The sequence below is a fragment of the Plecotus auritus genome, assembly GCF_963455305.1.
Source record: "Plecotus auritus genome assembly, chromosome: X".
Taxonomy (NCBI): domain Eukaryota; kingdom Metazoa; phylum Chordata; class Mammalia; order Chiroptera; family Vespertilionidae; genus Plecotus; species Plecotus auritus.
Window position 1 is genome coordinate 27,665,537 of NC_137784.1, and position 16,943 is coordinate 27,682,479.

The following is a 16,943-nucleotide window of genomic DNA, read 5'->3' on the forward strand; positions in this document are numbered from 1 at the left end:
GTGTGTGTGTGTGTGTGTGTGTGTGTGTGTGTGTGTGTATATATATATATATATGGGGCCTGGTGCATAAATTCGTGCATGGGTAGGGTCTGGCCAGCCTGGCCAGGGGGAGGGGACATGGGCAGTTGGCTGGCCTGCCTGTTGGTCAAACTCCTGGTCAAGGGGACAGTTTGCATATTAGCCTTTTATTATATAGGATATACACTGAGTGGCCAGATTATTATGCATTCAGAGATCATAATAATCTGGCCACTCAGTGTATTTAGGTCCTTTGCCCATTTTTTATTGGATTGTTTACCTTCCTTTTCTTAAGTTGTAGGAGTTCCCTATAAATTTTGGAAATTAGGCCCTTATCGGCTATAACATTGGCAAAGATATTCTCCCATGCAGTGGGCTTTCTTGTTGTTTTATTGATGGTTTCTTTTGCTGTGCAGAAGCTTTTTATTTTGATGTAGTCCCATTTGTTTATTTTCTCTTTAGTTTCCATTGCCCTAGGAACTGTATCAGTATAGATATTGCTACAACATATGTCTGCTATTTTGCTGCTTATGGCTTCTTCTAAGGTTTTTATGTTTTCCCATCTTATGTTTAAGTCCTTTATCCATTTTGAGTTTATTTTTATGTAAGATGTAAGTTGGTGGTCTAGTTTCATTTTTTGCAAGTATCTGTCCAATTTTCCCAACATCATTTATTGACGAGACTGTCATGACTTCATTGTATGCTCTTGCCTCCTTTGTCAAATATTAATTGAGCAAAATGGCTTGGGTCAAATTCAGTGTTTCTGTTTTGTTCCATTGGTCTATATGTCTGTTCTTGTGCCAGTACAAAGCAGTTTTGAGAACAGTGGCTTTGTAATACATCTTGACCTCTGGTATTGTGATCTCTCCAACATTGCTCATCTTTCACCAGATTGCTGCAACTATTCGGGGTCATTTTTAATTCAGATGAATTTTTGGAGAGTTTGTTCTAGGTCTTTGAAATATGCCGTTGGTACTAGTATTTTAATGGGGATTGCACTGAATCTATAAATTGCTTTGGGTAGTATGGACATTTTAATGATGTTGATTCTACCAATCCATGAACACAGTATATTCTTCCATTTGTTTATGTCTTTCTCTATCTCTTTTTTCAGGTCCTATACTTTTCTGAATATAGGTTCTTACTTCCTTGGTTAAATTTATTTCTAGGTATATTAATTTTTTTGTTGCAATGGTAAATGGCATTGTTTTTTTCTTTTAGTTTCTCTTTCTATGAGTTCATTATTGGTGTATAAAAAAGCCATAGATTTCTGGGTGTTAATTTTGTATCCTGCTACATTGCCGAATTCATTTATTCAGTCTAGTAGTTTTTTTATGGTGGCTTTAGGGTTTTCGATGTACAATATCATGTCATCTGTGAAAAATAACAATTTTACTTCTCCTTTTCCAATTTGGATGCCTTTTATTTCTTCTTTTTTAAAAAATATATTTTATTGATTTTTTTTACAGAGAGGAAGGGAGAGGGATAGAGAGTTAGAAACATCGATGAGAGAGAAACATTAATCAGCTGCCTTCTGCACATGCCACACTGGGTATGTGCCTGCAACCAAGGTACATGCCCCTGACTGAAATCAAACCTGGGACCCTTGATTCCGCAGGCCAACGCTCTAGCCACTGAGCCAAACCAGTCAGGGCTATTTCTTCTTCTTGTCTGATTGCTATGGCTAGCACTTCCAGCACTATAGTGAACAGGAGTGGTGAAAGTGGGCATCCCTGTCTTGTTCCTGTTCTTAGGGGAAATGGTTTTAGTTTTTGCCCATTGAGTATGATGTTGGCGGTAGGTTTGTCATATAAGGCTTATATTATGTTGAGGTATGATCCCTCTATTCCCACTTTGCTGAGGGTTTTTATCAGAAAAGGGTGTTAGATTTTGTCAAATGCCTTTTCTGCATCAATTGATATAATTATGTGATTTTTGTCTCTCAATTTGTTTATGTGAAGTATCATGTTTATTGATTCGCAGATATTATAATAGCCTTGCATCCATGGAATAAATCCCACTTGTTCATGGTGTATGATCTTTCTAATGCAATGCTGGATCCGGTTTGCCAGAATTTTGTTGAGGATTTTAGCATCTATGTTCATCAGGGATATTGGTCTGTAATTCTCTTTCTTTGTAGTGTCTTTATCCGGTTTTGGAATTAGGGTTATGCTGGCTTCATAGAAAGAGCTTGGAAGTGTGTCTTCCTCTTGAATTTTTTGGAATAGTCTGAGGAGGATAGGTTTTAGTTCTTCTTTAAATGCTTTGTAGAACTCCCCTGTAAAGCCGTCCGGACCAGGGCTTTTGGTTGCTGGAAGATTTTTTTATTACTGTTTCAATTTCATCAGTAGTTATTAGTCTAATCAGGTTTTTTATTCTTTCTGATTGAGTTTTGGAAGGTAGTATTTTTCTAGGCATATGCCCATTTCATCTAGATTGTCCAGTTTGTTGGAGTAGAGTTGCTCGTAGTATTTTTTTACAATCCTTTGTATGTTTGTGGGGTTGGTTGTTACTTCACCTCTTTCCAAAATGGAAGACTTTTATATGAATAAGGGTGGGTCAAGGAAGCTGTTAAGAAAGAAAGCATTATTTTTAGAGCAGGAACCATATGGGGGGAAAGGAATGGCAGGAGTTTTTATCATGCAGATCGCCTCTTCTATTCAATGAGGCATGGAGAGCTCCCAAGTGACAGATTACCTCACTGATTTTGACCAGAAAATTCCAGACCAGTTGATATGTTTCTGGGAGAGGTTGGAACAGCAATTATGTCAGGTATTAAATTTAGGTTTGATATCATGGGTTTTAGCACAAGTGATGCCATTTTGGGCCTGTGGTTTTCTCTTTAACACTAATAAGGTCATTTATGTTAGAAAAGTTTAAATATTATAGACAAGGAGAAAAATACCTAAAGTCCCTTTTAGCCCTGTAGTATTAGTGATTTTGTGATAGATGTTTATAAATCCATAAGTAGTGAATGTTATGAACGTTGCTGTTACTTGTTCCATTTACTCCACATAAAAAAATTACCTTTACACACAAAAATTACATACACAAAACATCCCTCCTACTTTCAAAATATTTTTTTCAGAATCTTATTGTTAAAGTAGGTAGTTATTGCATAGACTTAGTGTTTCAAACAGGATAGAGAGGGAAAAAGAAAATAGTCTCAAAAATAAAATAAAGAAAAGTAATATTTGTTATTTATTTTTTTGCATGTCAGAAAAATGGCACTGCTGTCTATGCTCTACTGCTATTTCAATACTAGACTTGATCATGATGGACAAGCAACCTGGTCACATTGTTACTGGACTGGGCCAGTAGTTGTCAGCCAAAAGACAACTCCAAGATGATATTATGAGAAAGAACTTTATTGTGAGCCAGCAAGCAAGGACACACTCAGGGTCACTTCCCAAATCTGCATGTCCCTGAACAAAGGATCGGATTCATCTTTATTCAGGGAAGTCATGTATAAACATCAAGGTAAACTTCATCATTGTATATATAGGTGGGGACATTCCTGCTCTTGTGCAGTTAGAAAACATGCATATATATGTATGTGTGTGTATATATATATATATATATATATATATATATATATATATATATATATATAATGTTCAAAAATGATGGAAAATCTCCTCCCCCTGAGGGGAGATTTTAGTATTATAATGAAGGTATAATGAGAAAAATTCATGAGGATGTCACTAGAGGGTCCTCTAAGCTTTGGATGGCCTTAGCTGGTTTCAGCCTTATCAAACCTCTGGTTCTGCAAAACATCCTGGGCTTGTTCCTGAAAAACAGCTCTGGCAGCTATTAATGTTATGGATGGTACAGGTATAAAAGAAAGTTTAACTAATGAAGTCTCTGCCTTTCTTTTAAACATTTAGCAAATTAATAGAATATGGTTACACAAACCTTATAAAATCTAGGGTAGTCTAAGTGGGTTTAATTTAATAAAATTATGAACTGTACATAAAAGTTAGCCTATGCTAGGATATCTGTTAGGTTAGATTACAACATTGTTGTTACACCTTGAAACATGAATTAATTTGGTAGAATAACCAGGAACTGGGTTTTCTACCTTGAACAAGATTTTAGGGCAACAATAGGAACATGCAGTGATGTCCCGAAAGAGCAGCAACTGACCCAAGAAGTGTTGTCCTCTTGAGCAGTTCCTGGCATTGAAGATAGCCATGTGAGTAATAGGCAGGGGTAGGCAGAAGTAGGTTTACAGTTGTGAGAATGCAAAACAGTTTATTCTTGTACTAGAGGCCCAGTGCATGAAATTCGTGCATGGCGGGGGGAGGTGTCCCTCAGCCCAGCCTGTACCCTCTCCAATCTGGGACCCCTTGAGGGATGTCCGACTGCCCTTAAACGGGCAGTCGGACATCCCTCTCACGATCCAGGACTGCTGGCTCCCAACTGCTCGCCTGCCTGCCTTCCTGATTGCCTCTAACCGCTTCTGCCTGCCAGCCTGATCACCCCCTAACCACTCCCCTGCCAGCCTGATTGATGTCTAACTGCTCTGCTGCCAGCCTGTTTTCCCCTAACTGCCCTCCCCTGCAGGCCTGGTCACCCCTAACTGCCCTCCCCTGCAGGCCTTGTCCCCCACAACTGCCCTCCCCTGCAGGCCTGGTCACCCCTAACTGCCCTCCTCTGCAGGCCTGGGTCCCTCCCAACTGCCTTTCCCTGCAGGCCTGGTTGCCCCCAACTTCCCTCCTCTGACAGCTTGGTCACCCCTAACTGCCCTCCCCTGCAGGCTTGATCGCCCCCAACTGCCCTCCCTTGCAGGCCTGGTCCCTCCCAACTGCCCTCCCCTGCTGGCCATCTTGTGGTGGCCATCTTGTGTCCACATGGCAGGATCTTTGACCACATGGGGGCAGCCATATTGTGTGTTGGAGTGATGGTCAATCTGTATATTACTCTTTTATTAGATAGGATAGAGGCCTGGTGCATGGGTGGGGGCCAGCTGGTTTGCCCTGAAGGGTGTCCCGGATCAGGGTGGGGGTTCCCTTGGGGCGTGGGGTGGCCTGGGCGAGAGGCCTGTGGTGGTTTGCAGGCCGGCCACGCCCCCTGCTGACCCAAGCAGAGGCCCTGGTATCTGGGGTTTATCTTCTACAATTGAAGCTTTGTAGCCTGGAGTGGAGCCAAGCCTTCTGCTTGCTCCGTGGTGGCAGCCATTTCTGTTGGGATTTATGTATCTTCTATAATTGAAAGTTTGTAGCCTTAAGCGAGGCCTGGGCCGGCCAGGGTGTGCGGAAAGCTTGGCTTCCTCCATCACCGGGGGCAACCCTAGCCTCCTGCTCTTTCCAGCTCCGTGGCTGCCGCCATTTCTGTTTGGATTTATGTATCTTCTATCATTGAAACTTTGTAGCCTTGAGTGGAGGCCTAGGCAGGCAAGGGCAGGTGGAAAGCTTGGCTTCCTCCATTGCCGGGGAAACCCAAGCCTCCCTCCTGCTCTCTGTGGCCGTAGCCATCTTGGTTGGGTTCATTTGCATATTCACTCCTGATTGGATGGTGGGCATGGCTGGTGGGCGTGGCTTGTTGGTGTAGCAGAGTGATGGTTAATTTGCATATTACTCTTTTATTAGATAGGATTATTATTTATTAATTATCTTATTTTTTATGTGTGTTACAACTGTAAACCTACTTTTGCCAACCCTGTATTTGAACTTTACAGACCTCTCTTGTGGTGCTTCCTCCTCTTTCACTGGAAGTTTTGGGATTGCCTTATTTACTGCAAATTTTATTTTCAAATTTTGGTCAATAAGGAGGAAAATAATAAAGTTAAGTAGTCAAAAGAAGTATTAAGAAAAGTATAATCATTCATATATACAGATAATATGAACAGTATAGATTCACTTCCAGTTGATTCAATCCTATTTACTCATTTAAAATATAAAATACATCCTAATTTGTCAAGAAGCTGACCACATTTTGCACCAGGAAAGAAACTTTGTTAGCTTTTGAACATGACTTCATATCTTGTCATAGGAAAAAAAACTTCCATAGAATCCATATGTAGTTATCACTATCAATTAACTAAAAATAGATTTAAAAAGTAACTGCTGCACATCATTAATTCACAAGCAATTAAAAGGAAATAAACCTTAAAACCGGGACTACTTGATACTAGCATAACTCCCCTACAGTGGTTTGTTTTCATCTCCTCCAATGCTTGTTCCAAGTGCAACAGGGTAGCTGGATCTGTCTGCAGAACTTTGGTGTTGCAATCTCCATTCTGATTAAGGTGTAGCTTTATAGTCACCGATGGTTTTATCTGTTGCCTGAGGCTTCTGCTTGAAAACTGTACATCTAATCCCCATTCAAGGCTGTGGTAACTGGGGAGGTCTGATGCCAGTTCACTCAGAATAGTTCTGATCTCCTTTCTGTTATCCAGATAAAGCTGAAGCAACAATATGTTCAATTCTTCCAAGAATCCCAGAACAAAAACAGAGTCTTGGAAATCCACTTCAGAAATCATGAGCTTTGAGCTTTCAGTGAACAGGTATATTAATCCTTCCAAGCCATGCTGGACAGTGTCACTACTCACAATGAGTTTTCTGGTGGCGCCCTCATAGATCTTGGTATTAGTGCCTCGCCGCAGGAACTCCACCGCAATCAGCCCAAAGTCGGCGACCACTGAGCTGTTCACTCGCTGCCGAAAGGCTAGGTGCTCCTTGTGCTCTTCGGACAAGTCCAGTAGCATCTTCGCTGGGCCGCCACCTTCCCTTCAGCGCAACCCCACCCTCGCCACTCTTGTCTTATTTGCTTGATTGCTTAGCACAATTTTCTTCAGTGCCTTGGAGATGCAATTGGCATGGATTTATACTCTCAAGTTTGGGTGTGTTCCAAATTCTATCACTGCTTTGCTATGATCATCAGGGGATTAACCTAATTATAATATTTTAAAAATATCTTGGTTCCTCTCACTGACACCAGAGAAAATTTCCCAATGGTAGCTTAATTGAGTAAAATAAATGTCCCTTCTTTACCTTGAAAATAGTAAACCTCAAATTAAAAATGAAGGAAAATGATTTTACACCTAAAGTTCTTCTGGACTGGTCTTTAATTAAGACCCCAATTACATGTGGGCATTGAAGTATTCATTTTATTCATACCCCATATTATCATTCTGCTTTTTCTTCTGCATTCAACACATTTATTAGACATGAGAGCTTTGAATATAATCATGCAAATATAAGCATGAAAACATAATTACTAAAATGATATAAAAAAAACACAATTCAGCAGGTGGATAACCTCTTTGATAAAAAAGAACAATAGTACCTAATAACGCTACCAGTTGGATATGAGAAATTCACTGCTTTCTGCAAATCTAAGAAGAAAGGGGCATTTTTAATTATTTAGTATATTGATGTTCAGGAAAAACAGATTAAAATCATCTCATTTTATGAGAATTTAATTCACTCTATATGTTGTCCTTCTCTACTACCTTTCCTATGAGGCCTGTTTAACTATAGATCTGTGTGAAAAATAGCAGCTTTCTCCCTTCCATTAGCATTTCTTCCTGCCACAACCATCTCATATACCCCACGCCTGGGCTAGTGACATCAGACTCATTTTAATTCAAGACTATGGTTATCCTGATGAAAGGCAGGACAGAGATATAAACAAAATGATGCCTGCCTTCTGATAAGATGTTTGTGGCAGAGACATGTACTTAGGTTTGGATGTGTCCTGTTCAAAATTTTAACAAATGAGTTCAGTGAATTCATAGAAAGGATGTAGATCTGTTAATTGTATGGATGATGCAGAAATGGAAGAGTCAGCTAATATAATAGATGATAGAATCATGTGTCCAAAAGATCTTGACAATTTAAATTTAAGATGATGCATTTAAATCTTGCAGGGATACATATAAAATTCTTCACTCAGGATAAAAACAATCAATTGCCTATATAATCAAGCTGGGAAAACCTTGATAATTTGTAGATTAAGTTAAAGCAACCACAACAATAACAACAACTGTAGCACAAAAGGAACCTGAAGTTTTAGTTGACTTCAAGTTCAATATGAGTCCCTAGTTGCAAGTCCACTGCCATGAAACTCAACTTTGGAAGCTGTGATGAAGCTAATATAGTAAAGGTATCTTTGGGGGATGAAATACAATCTATAATGATCCAGTAGGAAGTTCTTGCATTTTTTTTTAATGTATGACCTCCTGGATTGCACATACTTTATTTGTGTCAGGGGAATCCAGCAGGACTGGATACAAAAATATAAGAAACTAGAGGCCCGATGCATGGAATTCATGCAAGAGTAGGCCTTCCTGCCCCCTGCTGCTGGCACTGGCTTCCCTCTGGCACCCGGGTCCCAGGCTTCCCTAGCAGCCCCGGCTTCGTCCAGAAGGTCAGCGGAAGGATGTCCAGTCTAATTAGCATATTATGCTTTTATTATTATAGATTAGCATCAGAAATTCTGATTATATCAAATGCCTCACTTTGTTCATCTAATACTGGAACTAATAATAGCAAGCTTCCAGGGTTTGTATAGGGATGAGTTTGATAGAGTGGAAAAAATTGCATTAAAATCCAATATACTATCCAATGATAATTTTAAATTATGTCTTTCTATAGGTTTATCCTTAGTAGAGACATGCAAATATTTTAGTACACATAGGAAAACAGGATGTTTACACTCTCATATACTAGAGGAATATCAATGGACATAGGCAACTTGTACATATCCTTCAAATTTTTTAATGAATGATTTTAATCAAGAAATTCCATTTCTATTGGTTTTACCTACAGAAATATTCAAGACATATGCACAAAGATATATGTATAATCGTTTTTTTCTAACATTTTTTGTAGTGGTAAAACATTGGGAAATATTCAAAGTTTCATTCATTGGAAAATGTCTCAGAACTTTTAATAAATCATGGTATAGTAATACTATGGAATACTATGTAGTTTCTTTTTTATTACTTTTTTAAAATACATTTTTATTGATTTAAGAGAGGAAGGGAGAGGGAGAGAGAGAAATAGAAATTTCAATGATGAGAGAGAATCATTGATTGGCTGCCTCCTTCATGCCCCCCACTGGAGATCAAGCCCACAACCTGGGCATGTGCCCTCAATTAGAATTGAACCCGGGACCCTTCGGTCTGCAGGCTGATGCTTTATTGACTGAGCCAAACTGGATAGGGCTATGTAGTTTCTAAAAAGAATGAGGTATACTGAGAAATAATGATGCCCATGAAGAAAACCTGTTACAAAATATTGATCCAGTGTATGCAAAAATCAACTTTTATGACTGTGAAGAGTGCACATATTTTATATGTATGTGTGTATATAGAGGGTGAGGCAAAAGTAGATTTACAGTTGTTCGTATGGAAAATAATACAATAATTTATAAATAATAATACAAGAATAAACTATTTTGCATACTCACAACTATAAACCTACTTTTGCTCCACCCTGTCTGTATATGGCAGTCATGTATCCATGGAGCATGGAGCTTTCACATTTTGCAATCTTATATCAGCTTTTATTTGGGCTCTCTTCCAAGAGTGTTTTTATAGCTAACAGCTTTGGGAGATAGAAATAGTGTCTTCCTCCAGGATAGGAGGCATAGAACCGATGGTGTTTTGCTGTCCAGAATAAAAAAGATTATGTCTCCCTCAGAGTCTGCGCTGATTCACTAGCACCGCCCCACCCCCCTTTAAAAAATTGTGTTATTCTGGAGTCATGGTTCTTTATGAATTCAAATGTTACCTTTTGTTACTTCTGTATATATGTGTGTGAGAAGGTAGTAGTGACCAATTGTTCCACCTGAGGTGACAGAGGGAGTAAATCCTGAAATTCCCGCCATTTCATGAATAATGATTGCATTGGCATTACCTGTTTACATTCAGAGGGCAGAGCTAGAATAAATCATTGAGAGGAAGTCACAAAGAAGAGATCGATATAATTTAGATTATTAAAAGGAGACATTTTCAAATATTAAATGAAATAAGTAGATAATTTTCCTATTAGTAAATCACTATTGCTCACCTTATCCCAGGGTTTGTGTTCCTCATTATTGTTTCTTCAATAAAGTGTTATGATCTTCATCTGGTGGGTCAATACTTCATTGTGTTTAGAGTTCATTTGACTCTTCTCAAACTTGATTCTTCTATTCCCCATGTCCTCACTCTTCACTCAAATGGTTTGGTTTCATCTGAGAAGCTCTATCTTTTTTATACATTCGTGTGTCTTTTCTTGGTCATAGAAGTGGGGCCAATGGGCAGTATTTAACATGAACATTTGGTGCAGCCTTTTGTATAGTTGAAATAGTAAACTAAACTTTTGCTGAGTATTTCTCCTATGGACCAAAGGATCATGGAGCCTGCCAGGTAGTCTAGATCATCGAGTAGTAGTGCTGTACTTTGAGGTTCAGGGCCAAAGCCCCATTGAATAATAAAGGATTTCTTTATTTCTGTGCCTCTTAGGTACCTTCCTTGGAAAGGTGACAGGGAAAATCTTGCTGAGCTAGGTAGGATGGAAGTAATTCTGTGTCCCTGGCCCAGCAATGTAATGCTATTCCTAACAGGATCCAAGTCATTTCTATTTCCCAACAAGTATTGACAGGAATATTGATGAAGATTATCTTCTATTGGTCCATAGAGGCTAGAGTGGGGGCCTTTTATGAAGTTTCTACAGAGTATCCTATTTATATAAGAATTACTTTTTGTATTATCTTCACATAACACAGATATTAGTAAAATTAAGATTGTGAAATGGAGGGAGGAATAAAATCTAAATGCTTATCTGTAAACACATGCATTTTATTTTATTTTTTACTTTTTTATTTATTTACATTTGGAATTTATTATGATATATGTAATGGTTGTCTAAAGAGACTTACATTTTTTCTTTTTTTCCCCACTTCTTTTTTCTTTATTGATTAAGGTATTACAAATGTGTCCTTATCCCCCCATTCCTCCCCCCACCCCCCGACCCATGCCCTCACACCCCTGGTGTCTATGTCCATTGGTTAGGCTTATATGCATGCATACAGCCCTTTGGTTGATCTCGCCCCCTTACCCCCACCCTCCCCTAAGTTCCCTCTGAGGTTTGAGCATCTGATCAATGCTTCTCTGTCTCTAGATCTGTTTTTGTTCATCAGTTTATGTTGTTCACTATAATCCACAAATGAGTGAGATCGTGTGATATTTATGTTTCTCTGACTGACTTATTTCACTTAGCATAATGCTCTCCAGCTCCATCCATGCTGTTGCAAATGGTAGGATTTCCTTCCTTTTTACAGCAGCATGGTATTCCATTGTGTAGATGTACCACAGTTTTTTAATCCACTCATCTGCTGATGGGAACTTAGGCTGATTCCAAATCTTAGCTATGGTAAATTGTGCTGCTATGAACATAGGGGTGCATATGTCCTTTCTGATTGGTGTTTTTAGTTTCTTGGGATATATTCCTAGAAGTGGGATCACTGGGTCAAATGGGAGTTCCATTTTTAGTTTTTTTAGGAAACTTCATACTGTTCTCCACAGTGGCTGCACCAGTCTACATTCCCACCAGCAGTGCAAGATGGTTCCTTTCTCTCTGCATCCTCTCCAGCACTTGTTGTTTGTTGATTTGTTGATGATAGCCATTCTGACAGGTGTGAGATGGTACCTCATTGTTGTTTTGATTTGTATCTCTCAGATGATTTATGACTTTGAGCATGTTTTCATATGTCTCTTGGCCTTCCTATGTCTTCTTTCAAAAAGTATCTATTTAGGGCCCTTGCCCATTTTTTGATTGGGTTGTTTGTCTTCCTTTTGTTGAGTTGTATGACTTCACTGTAAATGTTGGAGATTAAACTTTTATCGGAGATATCGTTGGCAAGTATGTTCTCCCATGCAGTGGGTTTTCTTGTTGTTTTGTTGATGGATTCTTTTGCTGTGTAGAAGCTTTTTATTTTGATGTAGTCCCATTTGTTTATTTTCTCTTTAGTTTCCATTTTCTTAAAAGCTGTGTCAGTGAAGATATTGCTTTAGCATATATCTGAGATTTTGCTGCCTGTGAATTCCTCTAATATTTTTATGGTTTCCCATCTTACGTTTAAGTCCTTTGTCCATGTTGAGTTTATTTTTGTGTATGGTGTAAGTTGGTGGTCTAGTTTCATTTTTTGTATGTGTCTGACCAAATTCCCCAGCACTATTTATTGAAGAGACTGCCTTGACTCCATTGTATATTCTTGCTTCGTTTGTCAAATATTAATTAAGCATAGTGGTTTGGGTCAATTTCTGGGTTCTCTATTCTATTCCATTGGTCTATATGTCTGTTCTTGTGCCAGTAACAGGCAGTTTTGAGAACAGTGGCTTTGTAATACATCTTGATATCTGCTATTGAGATCCCTCCTACTTTGTTCTTCTTTCTCAGGATCGCTGCAGCTATTCGGGGTCTTTTTTTATTCCAGATGAATTTTTGGAGAGTTCTTTCTAGATCTGTGAAATATGCTGTTGGTATTTTAATGGGGAGTGCATTGAATCTACACATTACTTTGGGTAGTATGGACATTTTAATGATGCTGATCCTACAAATCCATGAACACGGTATGTTCTTCCATCTGTTTATGTGTTCCTCTATCTCTTTTTTGAATGTCCTCTAGTTTTCTGAGTATAGGTCTTTTACCTTTTTAGTTAAGTTTATTCCTAGGTATCTTAATTTTTTTTGTGGAATGGTAAATGGGATTGTTTTTTTAATCTCTCTTTCTGTAAGTTTACTATTGGTGTATAAAAATGCCATAGATTTATTGACGTTAATTTTGTATCTTGCTACATTGCCAAATTCATTTAAGTCTAATAATTTTTGATGGAGTCTTTAGGGTTTTCTATGTACAGTATCATGTCATCTGTGAATAAGGACAATTTTACTTCTTCTTTTCCAATTTGGATTCCTTTTATTTCTTCTTCTTGTCTGATCACTTTGGCCAGCACTTCCAGTACTATGTTGAACAGGAGTGGTGAAAGCTGGCATCCCTGCTTTTCTCCTGTTCTTAAAGGAAATAGTTTTAGTTTTTGCCCATTGAGTATGATGTTGGCTGTAGGTTTGTCATACAAGGCTTTTATTATGTTGAGGTATGATCCTTCTATTCCCACTTTGCTGAGCGTTTTTATCAGAAAAGGGTGTTGGAATTTGTCAAATGCCTTTTCTGCATCAATTGATATAATTATGTGATTTTTGTCTCTCAATTTGTTTATGTGATGTATCACATTTATTGATTTGTGGATATTGTACCAGCCTTGAATCCCTGGAATAAATCCTATATGGCCATGGTGTATGATTTTTCTAATGTAATGCCGGATCCGGTTTGCTAGAATTTTGTTGAGGATTTTAGCATCTATGTTCATCAGGGATATTGCCCTGTAATTCTCTTTCATTGTATTGTCTTTATCTGATTTTGGGATTAGGGTAATGCTGGCTTCATAGAAAGAGCTTGAAAGTGTGTCTTCCTCTTTAATTTTTTGGAATATTCTGAGAAGGATTGGTTTCAGTTCTTCTTTGAAAGTTCAGTAAAACTCCCCTGTGAAGCCATCTAGTCCAGGGCTTTTGTTTGCTGGAAGCTTTTTGATTACTGTTTCAATTTCATAAGTAGTTATCGGCCTATTCAGGTTTATTCTTCCTGATTGAGTTTTGGAAGGTTGTATTTTTCTAGGAATTTGTCCATTTCATCAAGGTTGTACAGTTTTTTGGAGTAGAGTTGTTCATAGTATTTTTTCAGAATCTTTGTATATCAGTGGGGTCAGTTTTTACTTCACCTCTTTCATTCTGATTTTGTTTATTTGGGTCCTCTCTCTTTGCTTCTTGGTGAGCCTGGCTAGAGGTTCATCAGTCTTGTTTATCCTTTCAAAGAACCAGCTGTTGGTTTCATTGATCTTTTGTATCTTTTTTTTGGTCTCTATGTCATTCATTTCTGCTCCGATCTGTACCATTTCTTTCCTTATGCTCACTCTGGGCTTTTCTTGTTGCTCTCTTTCTAATTCTTTAAGTTGCAAGGTTAGATAATCTATTACTAGTTTTTCTTTTTCTTTTTTTTGAGGTAGGCCTGTAGAGCTATGAACTTCCCTCTCAGGTCTGCTTTCATTGTGTCCCATAGATTTTGAATTGTTGTGTTTTCATTGTCATTTGTTTCCAGGATGCTTTTTATTTCTTCTTTGATCTCTTTGGTAACCCAATCATTGTTTAATAGAATGCTATTCAGCTTCCAAGTGTTTGGATTTTTGTGATTGTTTTTATTGTAGTTAATTTCTAGTTTTATGCCATTGTGATCTGAGAAGATGCTTGTTATGATTTCTATCCTTTTGAATTTAAAGAGACTTTGCCTGTGTCCTAATATGTGGTCTATCTTTGAAAATATCCCTTGTGCACTGGAGAAGAATGTATATTCTGTAGCTTTGTGGTAAAATGTTCTGAAGATGTCAGTTATGTCCATCTGATCTAGTGAGTCATTTAGGATTTCTTTTTCTTTGCTGATTTTTTGTTTAGAGGATTTATCCAGTGGTGTCAGTGGGGTATTAAAGTCCCTTACTATGACTGTATTGCTATCGATCTCTCCCTTAATATCTTCCAGAAGTTGTTTTTTGTATTTGTATGCTCCTGTATTGGGTGCATATATGTTTACCAGAGTTATTTCTTGTTGAATTGATCCCTTTAGTATTATGTAGTGGCCTTCCTTATCTCTTGTTATGGCCTTTACTGTGAGGTATATTTTGTCAGATATGAGTATCGCAACCCCAGCTTTTTTCTCATTTCCATTTGCCTGAAAAAAATTTTTTCCATCCCTTCACTCTCAGTCTGTGTGAATCCTTTGTTTTGAGGTGGGTATCTTTTATTTTATTTTTTTTTAATTAAGGTATTATATGTGTACATATCTTACCATTGCCCCCCCCCCCCAGGAGGTGGGTATCTTGCAGACAGAAAATATATGGGTCGTGTTTTCTTATCCATTCAGCTACCCTATGTCTTTTGATTGGAGCATTTAATCCATTTACGTTTAATGTTATTATTGATAAGTACTTGTTTGTTGTCATTTTATTCTTAATGTTAGTGTTTCTTCTTGCATTTCGGTTTCTTCTTTTTACAGCAGTCCCTTTAGCATTTCTTGCATTGCTGGATTGGTGGTAATAAACTCTCTTGGCCCTTTTTTATCTGTGAAGCTCCTGACTCCACCTTTAATTTTGAATGATAGCCTTGTTGGGTATAGTATTCTTGGGTTCAGTCCCTTGCTTTGTATCACTTTGTATATTTCATTCCATCCCCTTCTAGCCTGGTGTGTTTTTGTTGAGAAATCAGTTCATATTCTAATAGGAGATCCCTTGTAGGTAACTTTCTGTCTCTCTCTGGCAGCCTTTAAGACTCTTACTTTTTCGTTAGTGTTCGCCAATTTAATTATGATGTGTCTTGGTGTCGGACTTTTGGGATTCATCTTTTTTGGGACTCTATGTGCTTCTTGGACTTGTGTAGTTTTTTTTCTTGCCAATATCAGGAAAGTTTTCTGTAATTATTTCTTCAAACAGGTTTTCTATTCCTTGCTTCTCTTCCTCTCCTTTTGGTACTCCTATTATGGAGATGTTGTTTCATTTTGTGTTGTCCCAAAGCTCCCTTAGGCTCTCCTCTTGCTTTTTAAATTTTCTTTCCAGTTGCTGCTATGTTTGTGTGTTTTTTCCTACCTTGTCTTCTAATTCGCTGATGTGGTCCTCAGCCTCTTCTAGTCTACTGTTTAAGCCTTCCATTGTGCTCTTTATTGCAGCTATGTCATTCTTCCTTTCCTCTTGGGTCCTTTTCATGTTGGTGACATTCTCATTCAGCTTCTTATAATTCTCATTGAGTTGTGTGTATTTGTCACCCAGCTGTTTCAGTATCCTTATAACCATTACTCTGAATTCTTTCTCTGATATGTTACTTGCTTCAATTCCATTTAACTCCCTTTCTGGTGATTCCTCTTTTTCTTTCTTTGGGGGGTTGCTTTTTGTCTTCCCATGTTTTGCTGTAACGTTTTAATTATAGATAAAATTGCTTTGCTACCCATGTTCTTTTGGGGATGGTGCTACTGATGTGGTCTCTCAGGTCTCCTGGTCTTAGTAATCTAGTGTGGCTCCCTACTTTAGCTATTTGGGTTCTCTTGATGTAGGCCTGCAAGTTGGAAAGGTGCAACTGTGGTGTCTAGAAGTCAGCAGCCATGGAGGGGGCTGTCCCAATTTTGCTTTCTTGCGCCCTTAGTTGGAATTGCACATGCCCAGCAGGGACTCACAGTGGCACCCAGGAGCCGTCTTTTGGGGTGGTGGATCTCAGGAAGCCTGCGCTCTGGAAAGGCGTGACTGTGGTGTCCAGAGTTCTATAGCTGTGGGGTGGGCAGACTCAGCTTTTGCTGTTGCTTCCATGGTTGGATACATGTGCCCCCAGTGGTGGCTCTCAGGGGCACCTGTGGTGTGTTTGCCCACAGGGTGTACTGACACACTCTGAAGGGCCCTGGCACTGAAGCCACATAATTGAGGTGTCTGCGTGCAGGTATCCAGGATGAGTGAATTCAGAATTTCTGCTGCTGGGGGAATGCGTTCCTGTTTGTCCAAGATTGCACCCAGTGCGGACTCACAGCAGCTCCCAAGTGTGCCCTGTGGATTGATGGGCTCAGGGGCCTGTGAGCTGGAAACACATGCCTGTGGCAGTGCCTTTGCTGGCGTGGAGCTCTGATGCACTCTGAGGGACCCTGGCGCTGAAGTTGCACAGCTGGGGTGTCTGTGGCAGTTATTCAGGTAGAGGGGGTTCAGAATTTCTACTGTGGGGCAGTGCGTCCTTGTCTGTACAAAATCACACCCAACAGGGGCTCACAGCACCATCTAAGAGCTGCTGGTGGAGTGGTGTGCCCAGGAGGCCCGCGCGCTGGAAACGCACACCTGTGGTGTCCAGAGGTCT

General features: G+C 39.0%; 1 protein-coding gene across 1 annotated transcript; it reads right to left on the reverse strand.

Annotated features, from left to right (window-relative positions):
• Window positions 1-3,751: 3,751 nt before the first annotated feature.
• On the reverse strand, window positions 3,752-6,727 carry LOC308239565 (COMM domain-containing protein 2-like; the record flags this gene model as incomplete). The annotated part of the gene is made up of 2 exons (XM_080652336.1): window positions 3,752-3,828; window positions 6,169-6,727. The coding sequence occupies 2 exons, from the start codon at window positions 6,725-6,727 to the stop codon at window positions 3,752-3,754; spliced, it is 636 nt and encodes a 211-aa protein (XP_080508462.1).
• Between the last annotated feature and the right edge of the window lie 10,216 nt (window positions 6,728-16,943).